The sequence below is a fragment of the Fundulus heteroclitus genome, chromosome 10, assembly GCF_011125445.2.
Source record: "Fundulus heteroclitus isolate FHET01 chromosome 10, MU-UCD_Fhet_4.1, whole genome shotgun sequence".
NCBI lineage: Eukaryota > Metazoa > Chordata > Actinopteri > Cyprinodontiformes > Fundulidae > Fundulus > Fundulus heteroclitus.
In genome coordinates, this window is record NC_046370.1 from 24,726,649 (window position 1) to 24,748,376 (window position 21,728).

Consider the following 21,728-nt stretch of genomic DNA (forward strand, 5'->3'; position numbering starts at 1 on the left):
ATTCCAATTTAACTCGTCATATAATCAGTAGTGGATATATGTAATGTCATTTCTACTAGTAGAAATATATTTTTGATGTCAAGAATTATATACCTGGATATCTAGAACGTTTTATTTATTTTTTATATCTGAAATGATAATTATGACTAGTATTGACTGGATTATGGAGATCTGAAATTAGATTTCATCCTAGTCGGAATTCAGTTTTAGACATCCTGAATGTTTATTTTAGATAGGACAAATGTTATTGTAGATGTCTGAAATGTAATTTTTGACTAGGAAGGAATGTATTTGAGATGTCTGAAATACATATTCAGTCAAGCTAATAAATGTTAAAACGGCCTGCCATACCCGCGCAGTACATTGCACTTGGCCGACACGGAACCCAGCGGTACCTGTATGGGGGGGGGGCGCATGCACCTCCACTAACAGCAGCTTAAGCAACCTATATCCTGCTCTCAAGATAAAAGCATCTACTAAACAGGCAGCGTTGTGGCCACTTTACTCAGTGTAACACAACACAGTAGCATTAGCACATAGCAAGCTGCTGTGTGGGGGCCAATCGGCGAACGTTATCAACTAGGTTCGCCCACTTTGCTTACCTGTCTGAAAATATTTAGATATCTAACCTCTCACCATTACAAACATTCCTCAACGTGAACTAAGTTAGTAAGCGTACAATTTATTGTAAATATCAACAGAATAAGCTAATAACATGACACCAATTATTTTCAACCTGTTTTATCTACTTACCGACAACTTCACCGCTGCTCCCTCGCTTGCTGGTAAAAAGCTTTCTGGCGAGTGGCGAACATGATTTCTTTGTCAGAAAGATGTCGTTGGTGTAGACGCTTGTCAATCAAACATGTCTGACCAATAGAGAAGCACCCGCCCACCGCGGAACGTTCGTTCCAAAATGATTCAATCGAAAAAATTTGAACTTCAAAGCTTTTTGAGCTTTAAAAAAAGTTATTCAAACGAAAAAATCTGAACTTCAAAACTTTTTTCACTTCAAAAAAAAATTATTCAATCAAAAAAATTGAACTTTAAAACTTTTTTCTCTTAAAAAAACCTTATTTAATCAGAACAATTTGAACTTCAAATTTCTTTTCACTTCAAATAAAACAACAAAAAAACACATTCTCTTCAATACTTTTTTATTGACGGGCACGTTTTTTTTGCATTTAAAATTTGTTTTTAATTGAAAATATTTTTTTGGTTGAAACAACTTTTTTGGAATTGAATGATTAAGACACAAATGTCCTACCCATGTATACCCCATACACAAAAAGATTACTTCAATCAAAAAAAAAAAAAATTCAATATTAAAAAAAAAGTGTTCAAATGCAATTTTTGGAGTCTCAAATATTTTATTTGCATTCAAAAACTTTTTCTTTTTATTGAAGTGACTTTTTTATCGATTCTCTTGTTTGTCTGTTTGAAGCAACTTCTTTTTTGATTGAATGATAAAGACACAAATGTCCTACCCAATGGTCCAATCAAAAAACAATGCTACTTTAATTAAAAACGTTGCTTCAAACAAAAAAACGGACTTCTATCAAAAAAAAACATTTTCAATCAAAGAAAATCAGTGTTCAAATGTATTTTTTTGAGTCTCAAATATATTTTTGGATTCAAATACTTTTTTTCTTTGATTGGAAAGTTTTTTTTCATTAAGGTGAAGTTTTTTTTAATTGAAAATATATTTTCTGATTTAAGCAACCTTTTTTTTGATTGAATAATAAAGACACAAAACTACCTTCATATCACTGAGGACCTTTTTTGTTTTTTGTACCTGAAAGCTGCACTGAGCTGTTTCTGTCCACGAGCGGACAGTGAAGAGCACCTTTTCTACCGCAACAGAGAGCAGAGCACCCTTGCTCTGTGTTTCTGAGCAGGGAAGGGCTACAGAGTAGACACAGAAGCACACACTCTCAGCACAGAGCAGAAGCAGCAAACACGAAAGGGAAAAGTTGAGACTACAGCAGAAGAAGGCGGGACTACAATAGAGTTTTCTGAAACCCTGAGTAGAGAAAGAGAGAGAAGAAGGTGCGTACACAACAGCGTACATGCTGTAATCATGAGTGAAACAAAACGGAGCAACATTTGGACACATTTTAACTACACAAACAGTTCAAGGCCAGAATGTAGATATTGCAAAGTTAAAATTTCCTTCCATGCTGGCTCTGCCAAAAAATAATTCATGCTTTGGTTGGATCTATTTAAGCAAGTTTAGTTACTTTAACATGATTATTTCATGTCCTATCCTGCTGATATAAAACCAAAGACCTTCTTGCAGTGAGGAAAGAGTGTTAACTACTGCATCACTGTACTGCGCACATTATAGGTTTAGTGATTTCATAATCCTTCCTTCCTAAGATCAAGTTGCAGAAATAATGTACCAATGAGTAAACACTACTGACGGATTTTTGGGTAAACTAAATAGAGCAGTGTTACATGTCATTGTTTCTAAAAAGACATTTTTATGGGCTGCGTCAAAAAGGGCAAAAATGGAGAGTATACCCACTTCTCCAGGGACCACTACACCACTGGGGTTATGTTGTCTAATGCAAAATGCAACGTAGAAGTTACACCATCAATGACAGAATCAATTTCTGAAGGATGAAAACGTTGCTGCCATCTGCAGGGCATTTCTGTGATACTGAGGATATTAAAAGGGGGACAGACTCTTTAAAGTTTGATACAGCATTATCTAATGAAGATCTACTATAAGGAACCTTCTATCTTCTATCAAATCCTCAATTTCTATGCCATTTTTATCATTAGCTTTCCCCCATCGGTGGCACCAATGTATGGCAGCCCCTCTTCTGTCAGTCTGCCCCAGGTCATCTTTGGCTACAAACACAGCTCACCACTGTCAGGGTGTGAATGTGTGTGTGGGTGACATGATAAAGTGCTATACATGTTCAAGCCATTACCAATACTATGCTAGGGTGACCAGACGTCCCCGTTTTCCGGGGACTGTCCCCGTTTTGGACCACCTGTCCCCGGCTAAAGCTGTCCCCGGAAATGTCCCCGATTTTACCGAGGGGGAAAATGTGTTGCGGTAGCCGGTTGCGCTGCTGATAATATAAAGACGAGGAACAGAGCGCACCACTAGATGGCGGTAATGATCCTTTTGGATGTCAGATGCCATTAAAACACGAAGAGGAAGAAGAAGAAGACGAGCGCACCACTTTTAAAACAGAAGAAGAAGAAGTGGAAAGTCGTTGTCAACTGGTGGCAACTGATGGGGAGCTGCTGTGTTATGGTAAGTGTGATAATCGATTCATTTTATTTGGATCAAGCTGATCCTGTGAGAAATGTTTTTTTTTTTCCAGGTTAAAAAATAATCAATAAAAAGTAAGACAAGACCACGAGTTGCTGCTCACATGAGTAAAAGACACTCAGATAAAATGTAACAGAATGATTGAAAACTCTTTGTAAGGCGCTAATCTGGTATGCTGGTTCTCCAGGGATCAACAAGGGTTCGTCTAAAGAGGTTTTAGAACTGATTGGTGACCTTTACTTTATATTTCAGATAGTTAGTTATTAGTAGAGTTATTACAAGTTGTTTTGCTGATTTATGGTTGTGATTTATGAGCATAGACTTCCAGGCTTAGGTTTAGCTTTTCTACTGCTCAGTTCTGATTTATGAAAGTTCCTCATGAAAAAATAGGAGTCAGTAACAGGAAAACTGAATGAGAAAATATTTACATGATCTGAGAACGATGGAGGAAGAGATAACTGCCTGTTTAAGGTTCATTTATTATGTTGTTTTTGCTTGTATCTCCTAGTATTGTGGTAATTAGCATTTTTTGTATTTAATCAGAGGAAATAATAATAATAATAATAATAATAATAATAGGACATTTTCATGTTGTACAATCTAATGTTTTTGGAAGTGATGTTAAATATATAATGTCTCTGTTTTAGAATAATGTAAGATTGATACAAGAGGTGAAAGGAAGAGAATAGGAAGACAGTAAGGAGATTAAATGAGAGTGGAGGAAAATAGGAATATTGATGTAAAGAATGATTGACGAGAAGGGAGAAATATTTACTTAGAGTATTAATAAAGTTCAAGTAATAAAGCTCTGACATAATATACTCAGGTTTGAGCTGAGAAGCCCAATTGTCTGAGGATATAACCTCTTTCTGAGTCTCTGCACTGAACATGAGTTTCGCTGCACTTCCCTAGCTGTGGCACAATAAAGAGGCAGTTTAGTATTTTTTTTCCTTGTGTTTTAAAAATTTCAGTTCTGCACATAATATATCCTCTTCTCCTCTTATTTTATCCAGACCTTTGGATACCATGGCTGATGACTTTTCAGACACAGAAGGCCTTGAAGAAACCAGAGATGATCTCATGTCAGCTGACTCACTGACCGGAGTTAACTCACCTTAAAGGATCAAACAATATACTCACACATCAGCTACTACCATACACATAATGTAGTTATACACACTTTATGTAAGTTTATACATGCTCATGCTGCACTACACACAAAATCACTTGCATTCATGTCAAGGGGTTTTCCAAGTCTGTGCCTTTGTTTTACCTCACATCACCACAATCCATTGGACAATGTCTTGTTCCAAACAGGCTCTATGCACTATGTGCTCTATGTGCTTATAGCTCATTAGTGGGAGAAATTAATCTGCTTTGTGATGCACAGAACCCTTATGTGGTCAGTTGACAGTAAGAAACATATATCATCCTTTACCAGCGGGCTTGACTGCTACTTTTTGATGTTAACGCAGAAAAACCTATTTCTCATAGGTATGTAGACGTGAACAGAATGAGTATTTGTTGCACTTTTTTGAAATTTGGGGGACTCTGTCTCCACAGACAGCCACAGGCTAAATGTTTGTATTTACTGGTTTTTCTTTTCCTCATGTCACTTTCCCCTTAGGGGGTGGCAGAGCTCTTTGAGCCCCACAAAATTGAAAAACCCTGCTAACTACTCTGGACCCCTCCACTCCCACTCCCACCACTTTGCCCCAACCCAGAGACACAGTTCTAGTTTCTATTAATAACACTATTTATTGATTTTATTAATCTTAGGATGCACTAAAGGTCTGGAGAGGCACATTCCTGTCTTTTACACTTGATTTTTATTGTTTAAATATTAATAAACATGTAAAAATAAATGAAACCATTACTGTCCCCGTTTCCTAATTTCATCTTGATTAGATGTATTGATTTTTATCCACGAGCAAGAAATGTCCCCAGGTTTGATTTTAGAAATCTGGTCACCTTATACTATGCTAATGGTATTGGCTAACTGTAATTTCCCTCTGGGATTATTAAAGTATTTCTGATTCTGATTCTAATACCTTAGTCCGCACACCATATTACGTTCCCTTCAAGATACTCCATTATTCCCCCACTAACTCAACTGTTATAGTTTTACAGATATTACCACTATGTATTCCAAATCTATTCTTTTTTTTCTAAAATTTGATATTGTATTATCAATATACAACACCTACTTCCAGTCATGTAAACAAGACCAGCTCTTCAGAGACCAAGACCAAGACCAGGGCCTCTAAGGCAAAGCCCAAGACCAAGGCTAAATATTTAAAATTAGACGTATATTTTGGGACACTATTTTTTTTCTAAAAAACAAAATAAAAAATAAATAATTTAAAGCACAACATCCAGAATTAAATATGATTCAATCTTCAACTAAAACTACTTCTGGGTATTAAATAATAAGGAGGGGTTTTCCAGTTATTTTATTGTTTGAATGCCTGTTTGCATAAACCTCTCAGTATTTTGTGCATCTACTGTCTAGGATACAGTAGAACTCTTCTGTATAAAAACCTGGAGCTCATTCGGATGTAAACTTGGTAGCTTAAATCCTTTCGTACTTGCTGGTTTCTAATGCAGCATGCAAGCTATCTTGTGGTTTTATTTAGTTTTGTAACATTTTTTTATGTTTTTAACTTTGAATTGTTGAAGTAGTGTGTCAATTATGTTTGCAGCATTTTAACCAACAGTAATTGTTTTTAAAAGTGCCGTAAATAAATTAAATTTGATTACAAAACGACTATCTGAGACAGTTGACGGGGCAACAGGCACAGGATAGCCTACTTGGGGGTCATTCACAATTTTCAGTAATGTAGTGCATCAAACCCTGTCTACTATGTAGAAAACATACCTAAAAAGAAGACATGGATGACCTATATCATGCACAATTGCATGTGGTGCTTTGTGACATCTATAGACTAATTGTGTAATGTCCCATTGCATTAAACGCACTACTTACAAAGTATGACACGGCTACTCTCATATTGATTTTATTTGGGACTTGTTTCAACATGCAGGAAGCGGTGGGGGTCGGCCTTCTGGCCAGTGCTGTGTACGGAACAGCAGCGTACATTTTTATTTCTTCTTTATTTCTTCTTCCCCCCCCCCACCCCGTAAACTCAAAGCTGAATGCTAACAGCACTTCTCAGCTTTGAAAATTTACACATAAACATGGAACTTACATGAGAAGCAATGTATGTCAGACTGGTGAGATAAATCAAACTTTCTGAGTGGGAGAGCCGAGAGGCAGTTCTGACTGCATTCAGATTTCATGCAAAAGTTATCCTCGGGAGCACGGGAAGAGGGGCGCTGCAATCAATCCACGCTGTAATGTAAATTAGTCTTGCTAACAGAGCATTAATCGTTGGTTTTGCAGCCGATGTTGATTCTCACCTTATGTAGGCACAATGTGGGGGAAGAGATCTGGGTCGCTGTGAATCTGGAGGGATACATCCATTCAGTTTGTTTGCTTTTTTTCCTGCGTTAGTATTTGAAAAATTTACGGGGTCTGGCCTTGACCAATTTTTTTGGGGCCCAACATTACAAGGCCAAGCCAAAGACTGAGACCGGGAAAAAAACAACCTCAAGACCAGCCTTGAGGCCAAGACCAGTCTCCCTGCCTACTTCCTCTTCCCTCCTGTCTATCCCATCTTATTCCATCATATCCTCTAATTGCAAAGTCTAATGTTGGTTTTAACCATGTTTCCTGAATGCATTTTATCTCTGATTCCTTTTCCAATCTATCAATATATCCCTCAAACTGCAGTCTATTAGCGATTAAACTTTTTGCGCTCCATTGTATTAAATATGTGTGGTTTAATCAGCTGAGGTCTCTGGACCTCCATTTGTTTCCAGCTTTTTATTAACGTTGTCCCAGGGCACCTCTTTAAAGGGACAGCATGTAACAAATTTGGCTTTTTATTAGAAAAAATCAAGTATTACTTTCAGAAATACATATTCGGTCAAAGTTTAATAACAATCGTATCAAACGTGAAAGCTGTCTCATAGCTTATAATGAGTAGTTTATAAATGCACCCAATGGAAGACGCTATTTGTCGCCATTGTTGATTAGAGCAGCTGAAAGGGGACAAACTTGTCAGCCTTACGTGTTTTACTTATGAAGATGTGCTGTTGGTGGAGGAGGAGTATAAAACAACCAAAGACAACATTCTGTTGAAATGGAGGACCATCCATACTCTTTGCCCGAGAGGGAAGAGAAAGCAACCAAGAAAAGAAAAAGAAGTAATAACCGTGGGAAAATGAGAGTCTACATCGGCGTAGCTATTACCAGGTGGAGTGGAGACAATTAATGAAGGATTCAAAACAGTTGCACAGGTTGCAGGCTTTCTGATGGGCAGGTAAGTTAATTCAATATGACAGTGACTATTTTGTTTGTCTTCATCTCCTTCTCAGGTAATATGTGTGTATGTGGAGCAGTGGAGTGATAATTCAGCCAGTTCAGGGTGTCTTTAGCGCAGCAGTGCGAGTGAGTCTCTTCATAACCCGCGTTCATAGTTGCTAATTTTAGAGCCCAAATAAGCAATTTAAAGATCAGAAACCATCCCAAAAAAAACGCAACCTGTGACTCATGGAATTTACAATCGACAGAAAAAAAAACAAGCCCAAAGTCGCTTATAATATGTGGACTAGGTAAAAGTGCTAAAAAACATTTCACACGATAACAGTGGCTAATAGCTATAGGGTAGTTCACACGTGACGTCCCGCGTGACGTCAGCGCTGCATCCGGGTCCCGCGGGTAGGCAAAAACAGTACTGTTCTCGTCTACTACATGACAAAACGGGTGATTTAGAGCGTACTTTAACTTCGTTTATTTTTGGAATCTAAACAATGCCTACAACTTGTTGCGCTCCCGGTTGCACAGAGAGGCATTCCAAATCGTTGGATGTACGTTTCTGTCGTTTAGCGAAGGAGGAAGGACGAAGAAAGAAATGGATATTTTCAATGAAAAGAGCGCAGGCAGACACTCCCAATGGACTGGGGGAGCCATCATACTACGACAGAATTTGCAGTCTACACTTCATCTCCGGTAAATACAACTTAATTCTGCTCTAGTCATTGTTCTACTTAAATAGCGGCGGAGGGGATGTGGCGATCGCTACACGGGCCGGAGAAGCGGTAGCAGCAGCAGCCGTTGTCTGAAGCAGCAGCAGGGCTGCGGCAGCAGAAGCCAGCGGCTGCTGCATAAACACTACACGGGCCGGAGAAGCCGCTGCTGCAGCTAGCAGCACCTAGCAGCAGCAGCTAGCAGCAGCAGCTACAGCAGCTGCTGCTGCTGCTATTACGCCCCCGTTGACGGGCGCTAGTACTTCTGTGTTTACGCTGCAATGTCGCCGACACCGCCACCCATTTTAACAAGACAAAAACACCTAAATAATCCGTAGTGAAAAATGTTTTTTTTTAACCTACCGGGCGGGTCTTCCTCTCTGCTGAGACGCGGCCTGTGTCCAAAGCCGCTTTCTGCTGTTGCACAAACATGTGATCAACATCCATCCATCCATCCATTTTCTGACCGCTTAATCCCTCATGGCATCGCGGGCGTTGCTGGAGCCTTTTTCCTGATATAAAATAACTGTAGCCGTCCAGTGATTTCATGGTTTTTATGCTCTCTCGTCTGTACTGGCCTGCGTGTTTATAAGGCAGCTGTGTATGTCGCGGTACGGAACACTTGGCCAGCATTTCACAGACTCGCACCGTCCTTTCAGGCTTTTGCTGTGTGGATCTGGCAATCTGATACCATCAACCATCAACTAATTCTTAAAACGATCTTGTAGTATGTTATCTAAAGAAGAAAAATATGTGGAGAACTCGTCAGTTTCTCTGTTTGCGTCCGCCATTGTGTTCGCCTTTTGCCTACCAGTCCGGTGCGCATGCGCGAAAAACCCGCATCAAAACAATAACAATGAACTACCCTATTAGAAGTAGCTTGGTACCAAATACATGAAGGACATTATTATTGACAATGTCACATTCATAACACTCTATTACAACAGATATAACTAAAAAAGGTTAAAATTAAGTAAAAGACAGATATTCTGTCAGCTTCTAGGTAGGAAAACCAGTTTTCCTCAAAAGGTGAACATTTCTACAAGTTATATGCCGTGTTTGTATGAAAAGGACACAACCACAGATGTCGAACCAACACTTTTCGGCAGTAATAAATAAAGCAAAAACTTACAGATGTGGAGGCACAAGGAAAACTAGGCATAAACACAGGCAGAGGATGGAGGAATGGAGTATGAGGCAGAACAATGGAGGCATCCAGCAAAGAACAATAAGAAGCAATGGGACAGTTGGAGAATAACACTGAATACAATTGAGCTAATCAGGAGATGGAGTGTAGCAGCAGGGGCAGAAGAAGCACCTGCTGAAGTGGCTTAATTAACATGGAGCTGAACAAAGGTACAAAAAACTATTAAACCAAGGGGAAAATCTAGTAGAGATTTAACAGAAAACAGAACACAAAAATATAAGAAACCAAACCCAAAGGAATGAACCACTAAGGCAACAGTTTAAACAACAGGAAAATTAAGAAAACAAAGAGACAAGAGAAAACAAAAGCACTTACACCCAAGGATCATGAAAATATGTATGAATGACTCTACTTGCCTACTGGGTTTTGGTTCTTTTTTAAATGGATTAGCAAGTAATTTAATTGTGTAAGTATCATTGTCATCTTTTATTATGTTCTGTTAAAAACTCAGCAGAAAAGAGGTTGGAGATTGGCTTGCTGTTTGGATTAGACACAGACACTCAGACAGCTTAAAAAGGAGGAAAAAAACTGACCCACGTGGAGAAAGAAACTGTACAAAGGCGTACCTTGTGCTACTTCACTGCCAGAACAGATGGGAGCCACACTCCATAGTGTCTGTTGGAAAGCTGCATCTACATGGAGACTGCCATTCCCATAGGACAGATGCTACAAGAAACAAGACAAGTCAAATTAAACAGACAGGGAGATATTTCTATTCTTTATTTCTACAAAAAATATATCTGCGCACAGTAAAGAATTTTTCTGCATGAAGACAGTTAGACTAGAGATTCTTGTTTCACCATTACATGAGCATTCAGTCTTTTCAATCGGCACAGTCTTTTTGCTGACTGAAAGGAAGATGTTTTTATTTATGAATAAACAGTACTCGGGACAGTGTGTAAAAGGAGGTATTTTATAAACATAACAACATAACATGAGTAATAACCAGTATGGTCATTACTCATGCAGAGTGATGTAAACCTGGAGCTTTGAACCTCCAAGCGGACTTCAAAATCCAGCACTCCTTACTGTTCAGAGCGTTTTGGACAAACCCAACATCTGAGAAAATGAGTCTGTCTGCTATTATACCTTAGTATATATTAAAAAGTAAACAAGTGGTTTCCTTGGTGAAATTTTAACAGAATATGTCCAATATAGTTTATGACAAGCTGCTAAAGCAAAGTTAGAAAAGGAAAAGGCAAAATTAAAAAAGGAGAACAAGATTTGAAAGGCAAGTATGACAAAGAGAGAAATGAGAGACTGGTGCTGCTCAAACATTCTCCCATAGGTGAACAACTGACCAGATATCTTTCAGAGGAGACGCTGACCAGGATGAGATCATCTCCCACTCTAACCTTCTCTCCCTCTGAACGCTGCTTTGATGCTGGATGAATGGTCCACCAGCACGCCTCACCTACACACACACACACACACACACACGCGCACACACACACACGCACACACACACACACACACACGCACGCACACACGCACGCACGCACGCACGCACACACATGCACACACACACATTAACTAAAAAGCAGGGGATAAAGGACATAGTCTTACATATTACTATACTCCACCTCTGATAAAAGGCTTTGGTAGGTTTGTGCCGCTTTTATCTTATCCTCTATTAAAAGGCCTGACAAATGTATTTTGAAATCTTTGCTCGAGCAAACATTAATAGTTCGTAGAGGAGCAAACAAAACTGTTGGAGTGGTATGATGAAGAAAAATAAATGCGAATAACAATCCAAGCATGTTTGTGTCCTCTTCTTAGACTTCCTTCATTTGGGATGATTATCGTCAGCAGCTGCAACCAAAGTTCGAAAACTATGGGGTAGGGTACTGTTTGTAAAGTTACACAGTCAAAAAATAAAAGCAATATTTTTGGTTATTTAGCCTGTCATAGAAGAAAAAAATGGGGTTTCACTTTCTAAGTCAAATGTTCACTATGTCATTCATACAAATGTCACAGTTTCAAACTATATATTCAAAGGTATAGTGGCCTATCTTTTTCGGCTTCAAGTTCCAGGATGATCACCTTATCTATTAGCAGCAGAGGGGCTCAGTTTTTTTTGTTTGTTTTTGTGTTTTCACTCATGTTATCACCACTTCAAGCTCTAATACAATACAGGAGAGAGAGAGCTGTTGGTGCTGGGACCCAACCCAGGAGTCCACAAACTGTACCGACCGTGGAATCAGGACTTTATTCACTCAAATCTGCAACAGACAGCAGAGGCTCCACTCTAGTTGCTCTTGAAACCCAGTGTAACCCATGGTTATTTTGTTGTCAGTATATATATATATGTATTTTTTTTATTTTTCCTAAATTGCTTGGGGAAAAAACACGTTTTTTGTTGAGTGCTGGGTTTTCCCACTGCACTGTGAATGCATCGCACCTGTTCAGAAGCGTGTCACGGAGCTCCTCCCTGCTCAGAGCTAGCGCGTTTTTCTTTCACGGCATTTGTCTGCTAACCTGACTCATGCCAGACGTATGTTGCTCCGCCTAGCTCCACTCACATACATCTGGGACATCGGCCATAGAAAGTGATTTCTCCAACCAATTTTATGGTCTGGCCAATCAGGCCGCAGGGCTGGAATTAGATGTGACGTAGTGGAGACGCGACCATGACGTGAGACTGTTTTGATAGCAATGGCGGCTCGTCATTGATGCTGCTATTTTTTCCGTGTTGTCCAATCTACCTAATATTGTTTCATTAAAAGAACATCAGAGAACGGCTCTGAAGGCTTTTGTTGGTGGAAACCATGTTTTTGTCCTTCACCCGACCGGATTTGGCCATTTTTGTTTTTCGGGGCGCGCCCTGGAGCGGTTAGCGGTTAGCGCGAACCATGTTAGGAGGCCTTTAGTCCTCAACGCGGTCGGCCCGGGATCGACTCTGACCCGCGGCGCTTTGCCGCCTGTCTTTCCCCCTCTTCCTGTCAGCTCACTGTCAATAAAACGCGTGCCACTAGAGCCGCAAACACATAAAAAAAATATTTCCTGCGTCGCTCTCATCAGCGTCACGGGTTAGCTTCGGTGTGAGTGGTTGAAATAGCACGTCGATAAAGATGACAGACAAGTGGCTTATCCAATCATATGCAAGAATTTTTGATAAGGCCCAGCCTTCAATGAAGGCAATCCCTATGGCGGTGTCCCAGATGTATGTGAGTGGAGCTAGGCGGAGCGAAATGCGTCTGGCTTGAGTCAGGTTATTTGTCTGCACGGAGCAAGGCAAGAGATGTTGTGGGAGTTCGGTCGTATAACTGGTTAAGTAAGACAACAGAGTGCTTCTGTTGAAGAATATCCTGGTGAGTTTTGTGAATCTGTGGATGGGATACTTTTTTTTTTCCAGATGTAAACCAGTCAGGACATGGTGATTTTGTTCGTTGCTCATGGATTGTTAAGCATTAGCACAGTAAGAAATAGGCTAACACAACCACATGTGCTAACCTAGAAAAAAGAAATACATTTGCAAGCTGGCTGTGCCATGTTGCGTGGTGTTACTTTAGACCCCTCACAAGGTCTTAATACAAATATTAATTATTGGCCATGATGACAGACAATGAAGGAAAACCTGATCATTTTACTTTGTTTTGTGTTATTTTCTTGTTTTCTGTACAAATGTGAAAAAAACGTTTGGTTTAGGGTTTTACATTATTTGTTTTATATTGAAGTAATTGCTTTGCACAATTGTGTGCAGGCTGTTTTTTTTGACACGTCTGCAGAACCTGCTGTTACTGCCTGAGTGGTTCTTCTGTGGACTGGACTAGAAGCCACCGGAGGCGTTGATGCATGACGTTCCATATGTGAAGGCCACCTGGTTCCTTGGTGGGTGGTAGGATAGAAAAGGATTTCTCATCTTGTTCTGCGGATCCCTACTTTTTTTTGAGATCTCAAACCATTTTTTGTTTCTACTTTTATTGGGTCAGATCTGACACCAAACAAAAAAAAAAACATCTTGATGCATCAGAGTTACTGGAGTTCAATTTAAATACCAACTCAAGGAAAAGTGATGGACGGTGCACTTGGCTAAAATGGACTGCCTTATTTAGGGTACCTGTGGACACTTGTATAGGATGGTATTGCTATGAAAGAAATGTGAAAAGTGAACAAACTGAATTTAAGTTGTCCGTGCAATTTTCGATTTTTATGGAAATTGTTAACATTCTTTTGGCATATAAATGTTTTGAGTTACTCAGTTAAGTGGTTGTCAGTGTCTCCATTTGGTTGGAATGATCTTTAACCTAATGGTTTACCCCCTGCCAATCTCCTCACGATCCAAATTGAAACCAAGTGAGTAGATTTGAGACATTTTTCTTTCAGGACTTTTTAAGATGACTGGTTGATACTTTGATATTTCATTCTAATTTTTTTTATTATTTGGACTACTCAGTTTGGAAGGGTGACACCAGGAAACGGGGTAAGCAAAGAATGGGGATGGTGAGGCTGTCGGGCAGGCCGGCTGACTTGGCTAAAAGCTAATCCATACAGACTAACACTTCTAAGCCTCACTCTGGCCAGCATAAGATCCCTTGCTGTTTAGATTGAAATTCTCCATTATTGTGCCTGTCCCCAAGAAACCAGTCATCACCTGCCTCATTGGCTATTGTCCCATCGCTTTGACCTCCGTCATCATGAAGCTCTTTGCGAAGATCTTCCTAAAATACATCAAGGACGCCATCCCTGCTGGCCTGTACAGCCTGCAGTTTGCCTACAGGGAGAATAGCTCCACAGAGGACGCTGTCTTGTTAGCACTGCACTCAGCTCTGACTCATCTGCAGCAGACCAACACCTATGTTAAGGTGCTCTTCATGGACTTCAGCTCAGCATTCAAAACCGTGCTACCAGACATGCTGGTTCTGAAGATCCACATCATGGGATTATCCACACCTCTCTGCTCCTGGATCAGTGGCTTCCTCACCTACAGGCCCCAGGTGGTGAGGACAGGGAAACACACATCTGCTCCAGAGATCCTCAAGACAGGAAAGCCGCAGGATTGTACCCTCAGCCCTGCTCTCTTCACCCTTTTGACCCAGGACTGTTCTGCTACCCACCCCACAAACACAGTGGTGAAGTTTGCAGACGACACCATTGTAGTGGGTCTCATCTCCAATAAAGATGAGTCCCACTACAGGGATGAGGTCAGCAATATCACACAGTGGTGCTCCAGGAGCAACCTGATACTGAACACCAGTAAGACCAAGGAGGTAATAATAGATTACAGGAGGTCAAGGAGGACTGAACACGCTCCTCTCTACATACAGGGGAAGGTGGTGGAGCGTGTGGACAGCATTAGATTCCTGGGCATCCACATCTCCTCAGACCTCTCTTGGACTGCGAACACATCCCACCTGGTGAAGAAGGCCCAACAATGGCTCTTCTTCCTCAGGAAACTGAAAGGGTCTGCACTTTCCACTAAACTGCTAAAGAACTTCTACAGAGCTACCATAGAGAGTGTTTTATGTATCAGCATAACTGTATAGTATGGGAGCTGCACAGTCCAGGAGAGGAAGGACCTAGAATGGGTGGTGAAAACAGCGCAGTGGATTGTGGGATGCCGACTGCAGGATCTAGACTCAATTTATGCAGAACAAGTCCAAAGAAGGGCCAGATGCATCTCCACTACTCATACCCACCCAGATTCAGAAGCCTTAAAGCGAAAACAAATAAGCTTAGAAACAGCTTCTTCCCAAGAGCTGTGAGGGCAGTCGCCTCCTAATAGTAGACTGCAGTCCAATGCTTTTAAATCACCCCCACTGTAACTAGCCCGTCATACATTACAATCACCTTAATGTTACTGCCTACTTGCACACTATCATCCATGAATTTCTAAATGCGTATTGCTATAAACAAAGCCTCAAATCAGTATTGTTCAATAAGCACCCTACTACCTCATTATGTGTTATCTGTGACTTTCCTGAGCACGACAAAAAAAGAGTAAGCGTTGTTCATTGCCTGTTTGTTTGTCAGGTATTTTGCCTGCATTATGTGTAATGTGAACTTTAATGTTAACTGGAGTAGCCAAAGACAAATTTCGCAGCGGTGACAAAATATTCTTGATTCTTGAGCTACCAAAATAGCTGTTGTTGCACACAACAGTGGATTCTAATGCATACAACGCTAAAATCGGGGATATTCCAGGGACAGTTTTCACGGGGAACAGGCAATCCAAAACAGGGACTGCCTACTGTAGATCATTGAGTAAACGTCTGTGTTGATGTTAAAATGGCTCATGTTTTCAGCTGGATTGTTGAACATGTCGAGAGGAGAAGGACTGGGCGATGACTGAAGCGATTCAGTCTCGTCATCACAAGAGTCTATATAGAGGTACGCAAGACCCAGATTTGGTTTTGGTAGTCCACTACCGCTTATCAGCAAGTTAATTTACATATGAGCTAAGCATTGAGATCTGATCTATATATGTAGCTAGCGATAAGTTTGCTTGCTAACCAAATATTTAGGTTTGAGGTAAATATTTAATTTGGAAATTAAATGTTTAATTTGGAAAATAAAATTAAAAAAATATTTAATTTGGAAGTCAATATTTTGACTTGCAAATCTGCTTGCAAAATCAATGTTTAGTTTGGAAATGAAATGCTTTTGTTTATTTAGTTAATATGAGAATTCACTTTCTGATAAGCAGAAGTGGACTACCAAAACAGAGTTGGGTCTTGTGAGTATAAACTCCTGCTGCTTGCAAAACTGAATTGCTGCTTGCAATTCTCCTGCTGCTTGCAAAACTGAATTGCATCACAATATTGCAGCTGGTTGTGATGGCTCTGTGGCAATTCAATCTTTCCAGCAGCATGAGTTTACTTAGAGGATAGGAAGACCCAGTTTTTGTTTTGGTAGTTCACTTCTGCTTATTGGCAAGTGAATTTGTATACTAGCTAAATATTTAGGTCCAAGCATTACTCTTATGACAAGCTAAATATTTCTGTTAGTTATTTACTGCATAACTTTACAAAAAGTATAGTTTCTATATCCCATAGCACCCTGACTAAAAAACAGTGTCCTCTAATGGTGGAACTGAGGAGATAGCCGGAGCAATTTAATGATGCTATTAGGTGTTTGTTTGTTACTAGGGTTGCAGAACATATCACAAATTTTAGTTATTGCAGTTTTAGTGTATGCAATATATTGATATTGCAAAAAAAAAATCCATGCCACTCACATATTGTGCAAATATTTGGTGCAGTCCTAGTACTTCTTAAAGTATAAAAGAAAGGCAAATTGATGGTAAGTCGAAGGCAGTAATTGCACTCTGGGTTTTTCGCAGCAGTCAGTTGGAAGTGTGGATGGATTTTGGAATCTATCAAAGAGATTTTTGGAAGAGGTTTTTCTGGCCACAAAGAATGTACAACAGAAAATAGTGCATTGTCTAGAATGATCTAGCTAGCTTATTATTAGCTTTTCTAATGTGTATACCTGTGGTTCTCAAAGTGCTGTACTGTTAATATTACGCAGAAGTGCCACTGAGATTTTTGTATTTAATTGTTTGGCTAAAACAAAAGAGAGGTGTATTTGAGACAGCTTTGAAAACTTCCAGTCAAAACTGAAATCGATGGCAGTGAACCAGGATGGCAACCTCTGTTGCAATACATCGACCTACTAATTTAGAACTGCAATCTTGTAGGACCATCACAACCAACTTGTGCCACTGAGTTTATAAATCAGGGAGATTTATTATTTTTTTGGTTTATATTGTCAGTAAGCAGGCTAACAATATAAACCAACAACATTGCATCCCTCTGCATCTTATACTTTCAAAACTGTAGTAACATTCTCACTGACAATTTGCATTTCACTAAACCTTTCACACAAAGTTGTCATGTTGGGGTTTTCCACTGCAGCTACAACTATGCTCATATGACAGAGAGCCAAATTGGATTTTGAGGTCAGGATTAGAAAGAGAGCCTCTACTTTTCCACACAGAATTACTTAGTTCTAGTGACTTTTCTATTCTCGTAAAACTTGGAAATCTGACCTAGTCTTCACTAAAAGAGAAATGCATTATTAAACTGGCACATTTAACCAATCATGGCATTAGATACTAAAAATGTGCTTGCTTTTTTCTGAAATGACATACCAATTTAAAAGTCGAAATCATCTGTGATACTGTTTCAAAACATCTGTCAGATGTGGCATTTGGAAAACTCTGTTTACTGATGTGTTCTATTAATCCATCTGTCCTTCCATGCATCTATCAGTCCATCCAACCCTTACCTGTGGTATCCTCCTGCAATCCCACGTCAAAAGCCAGTTTGTCTGTGGATGAACGGGAGGTGGACAGACAGCACAAGAACTAAAATGAGGAACACAAAACAAAAACAATTTTTGACCAGTTAGGAAGCTACAATAATGAAAGGTAATCATACAACAAATGACAAAACTGTGTAAAGGCAAATTTGAAATTGTGTGAATTTCTGTTGGAACACAAAAGTGTGTCCCAGTTTCAACTATCTAGCTGTTGATCTGAGGGTAACTTCACTCAGACCCTGCTTATTATCCTTTCACCGACATATTTGACAGCTCAAGTTTGAAGGCCTAACATTTTCCCCTGCAAATATACTTCTTGTTATGAACAAATAGATAATTTAGCCTGTCCATGAGAGTAGCTGATTATTTTGGGAGCAGGTGCTTGTCAGCTTTTAAGCAACACTCTCCAAATAAACACCAAGACTGGTTTCAGAATGGCAAAGCAGAATTGCATCAAGCGTTTCTGACAAAAGAGAGAAATACAGAAGACAAAAGGGGAAATAATGTGATTAAAGATGACTGTTATGGTCTTCCGGTGATGAGGTTCTTGCATTACATTTAACTGGAGTCTGCCTCTGCCAGTTTAGGCCATTCTTGTTGCACAGCAGTGGTTTTACTAACCATTCCACTGTACGAGTGTCGTAGTAAAACAGCGTGCCCATACAGCAAAGTGCGATGTCCACCACCCTGGGCCATCTGGGAGAGACACAAGCAGACAGACAAATAAAGACAGATAAAAGTGTGCAGCAAATTACAGTGGCTTGTACAAGGTTTACATGCAGAGAATGCAATATGTTAAGTTTTTGCTTTAGAAAAGTTGATATTTTGAAATAAAATCCATTAACACAGTACCAGTTCACTTTACCGTACCAGTCCTATAAAGGCATACTGTCCTTGTAATATCCTTTGAACAAGCTAACGTGACTTGTATAAAACACCAGGGCAGTCAAAAGTAGCCGGTCAACGGCGGCAAATCGCCGTCTATAGCAGCTCCTGCCGCCGCCTACTTTTCCCCGATTATACATCCCAAAAATCACCTTAGCATCTGTCTCCACTGAGAGCAACATTAACGAGTGATTGGGTTCCTTGTTCCAACCGAGATGCTACTTTTCCAATCAAAACACAGACCAGTGTTATGCCGAAAAGTGCAATAAAACCGTGAGAGCCGACGTGAGTTTTGAAACTGCACAGCTTTTTAAGCGGAAGATCAAACGTGCACAGCACCGCGTTCATAGACCAGTGTGATGCATTCACGAGCGTCAGAAAGCTATGGTGCATTCAGAAGCATGGGACATTTCAAACTTACAAGAAAAGAGGCATAAAACGGAACAGAACTTAACTCATACAATAATGTATTTATCCAGAAACAGCGTGGGCTTTCTTACAATACTGAATGCTCTATAATTGTATTTCTGATATTTTTTGATTATGCACATCTGTTAGCTTTTTATTCTGAAAAATCTATAATATTACATATAATAAAATATAATATTACAGAAGCAAATTATCAAAGTTTTTCAGGGGATGCATTTTGTGTTCGTCTCTAGAATCCTCGCCGATGATATGATATCATGTGTGTGTGATGAGGGCAAGTGAAATTAAACTGAGATAAGAGATTTTGAAAGAGCAATATGACTGAAATAAATTCAACATGTGAATTCAATTTCAAATTCCAACCCTGTATTTTTATTATAAAAATTCGACTTTGTTCGTGAAGAAATGTTACGATCGTTTTTAGAACAGAACTGTGAATAATAATAAGATGAATAGACCTCACCTAATCTGATCTGTTTTATGTGGTGCTAGTAATTCAAATTAAACAACTTTTATGCAAATGGAGATTACCTTACCTTGTTAAAACATGATGATAACATCATGTGAAAAAATAATGTTTTAAGAATAATGATAAAAAAGAAATGTTTTTGAAGAATTGATCATTCACATTTTTTGCCTTTTATTGAATTTGAAACATGCACTCTGACTTTATTGTTTAAATAATCACCTGTCTTGAAAGCTTCCAAAACATATCAGGGAGAGTCTATTTTTCAAAATTCTCCCCTCCGGGGCTCGGGCACCGGCATAAGTGCACCCTCCTACTTGATAGTGTGCGGCCTGCTACTTTAAAAAAGTTTTACTGCCCTGAAACACACTCTGTTTTTACCCTTTGTTTTTCGGACGACTAATAAAAACTTATCTGTTGACCTGAGCAAACGAGAGGGAGCGTGCAAATTAAGCACGCCAAGGACATGAAGATATTTAAAACAAATAACAGAATTTTAAAATCAATCCGAATGTGGACCAGTAGCCAATGAATGACTACTAAAACTGGAAGAATGTGCCCTCAATTTCTGGTACCAGTTAAAAGAAGAGCAGCAGTGTTTTGGAGCAGCTGCATTCAAGCAACTAGAGTATTGTTAAATCCAGAGTAGAGTGCTGTGCAGGAATCTAAGTAAAGTGTAATAAATCATAGATTAAAATCTTTAGTCAGCTGTCTCAGTTTGAAAAAGCTGGACCGAATCACAGATTTTAACTGTGCATCAAAGTTAAGATTATCGTACTGTCATGTCTTACACTCAGGTCTATAGCAGTATATGTCCGATACTGACTTTAAGGTCCCAGGTCAACACTGTTAGAGCAAACAACATAAACTTTCTTGACATCCATGGTTTCTAACACGGACCAAAACTGGAAGTTGGTTTCACAGGAGAGGAGCCTGATAGCTAAAGGATCTTCCTCCCATTCTACTTTTAGAGACTCTAGGAACCACCAGTAGACCTGCAGTCTGAGAGCAACGTGCTCTGCCACACATACCACGCAGGACACTGGAGACCAGACTGGAGGTGGATCCACCTGGACCCCCTCCTCTCAGGACACTGGAGAGGAGATTGGAGGCGGCGGATCCACCTGGACCCCTTCCACGCATGACACAGGAGAGCAGACTTGAGGCAGATCCACCTGGATGCCCTCCACACAGGACTTTGAAGTGCAGACTGAACCCAAGGCGGCAGCCGAACCCGAGGCAACAGGAACAGAAACTGCGGCGTCTACCTTGGAATGGACAGGCACAGAAATGTTCTCTTGGGGGGCGGAAGGTGGAACAGAAGCAGGTGAAAGGGGAAATATGTCTTCTCTGTCCCCATAGAAAATCCCACCGATGAGACTCTGTGAGATGAAGAGCTTTGGCTGGAGGAGGAGTGGTCTTCCGAACAGGTCTTACACATGTGGCAAGCTGTGAATCATAGAGGTTGGTGACAGAGACGACGGGGAACTGGGGAGCTTCTGAATGGTGGTCTGGGTGGAAGCGGCTTGTTGATGAGCCAAGCGAATGCAGCTTGTTTGTTCCACTCGAGTTCCCCGAAAAGGCCAGTTATTATGAGGAGTGACCGGAGTGTGGTTTTATCCTTCCATATGTCCCGCATAGTATCTGCTGCACTCACCCGCAACCAAGGCGGGCTAAGTAATGTGCAGGAGTCCAAGCTTTCTTTCTTTTTTTTTGTTGATAAACATTATAAATAACTAAAAATGTGTAATTGCTCAACAGATGGATAAAAACCCTTATTTTGTTAATAACTGGGTCATCAACAAATTCATATGATTTGATCAAAATCAGTGGTTCCTAATCCGTGGTACCCTGTTGGTTCAAAATCCAGTATCAAAAGTATCCCTGCTGGTTCAAAATCCAGATGGATTTCTCATGTTAGTAGAAAAATCCAAAAAGATGAACAAGTTTTAATCCGCTAAAATATTATGTTAGACATAGACTGGGTCTTCAACACTTTAATGACGCTTTAGGCTAATCATCCTGCTAAAATGTAAAAAAGAAAATTAATTATTTCCTTGGGGTTCCAGGTATTATTAGTTATTTAAAGCACACAAAGC

General features: G+C 39.9%; 1 protein-coding gene across 1 annotated transcript in view; it reads right to left on the bottom strand.

The window, feature by feature from the left end:
* The window catches only part of ryr2a (ryanodine receptor 2a (cardiac)), a 597,233-nt gene that overhangs the window by 494,871 nt on the left and 80,634 nt on the right, over positions 1-21,728 (bottom strand). Inside the window, exons 4-7 of the mRNA XM_036142377.1 lie at positions 18,471-18,545; positions 17,817-17,895; positions 10,889-11,001; positions 10,154-10,253 (exon numbers count right to left, since the gene is read on the bottom strand). Coding sequence (XP_035998270.1) covers positions 10,154-10,253; positions 10,889-11,001; positions 17,817-17,895; positions 18,471-18,545 — 367 coding nt within the window. The remainder of the gene's footprint in view (positions 1-10,153; positions 10,254-10,888; positions 11,002-17,816; positions 17,896-18,470; positions 18,546-21,728) is intronic.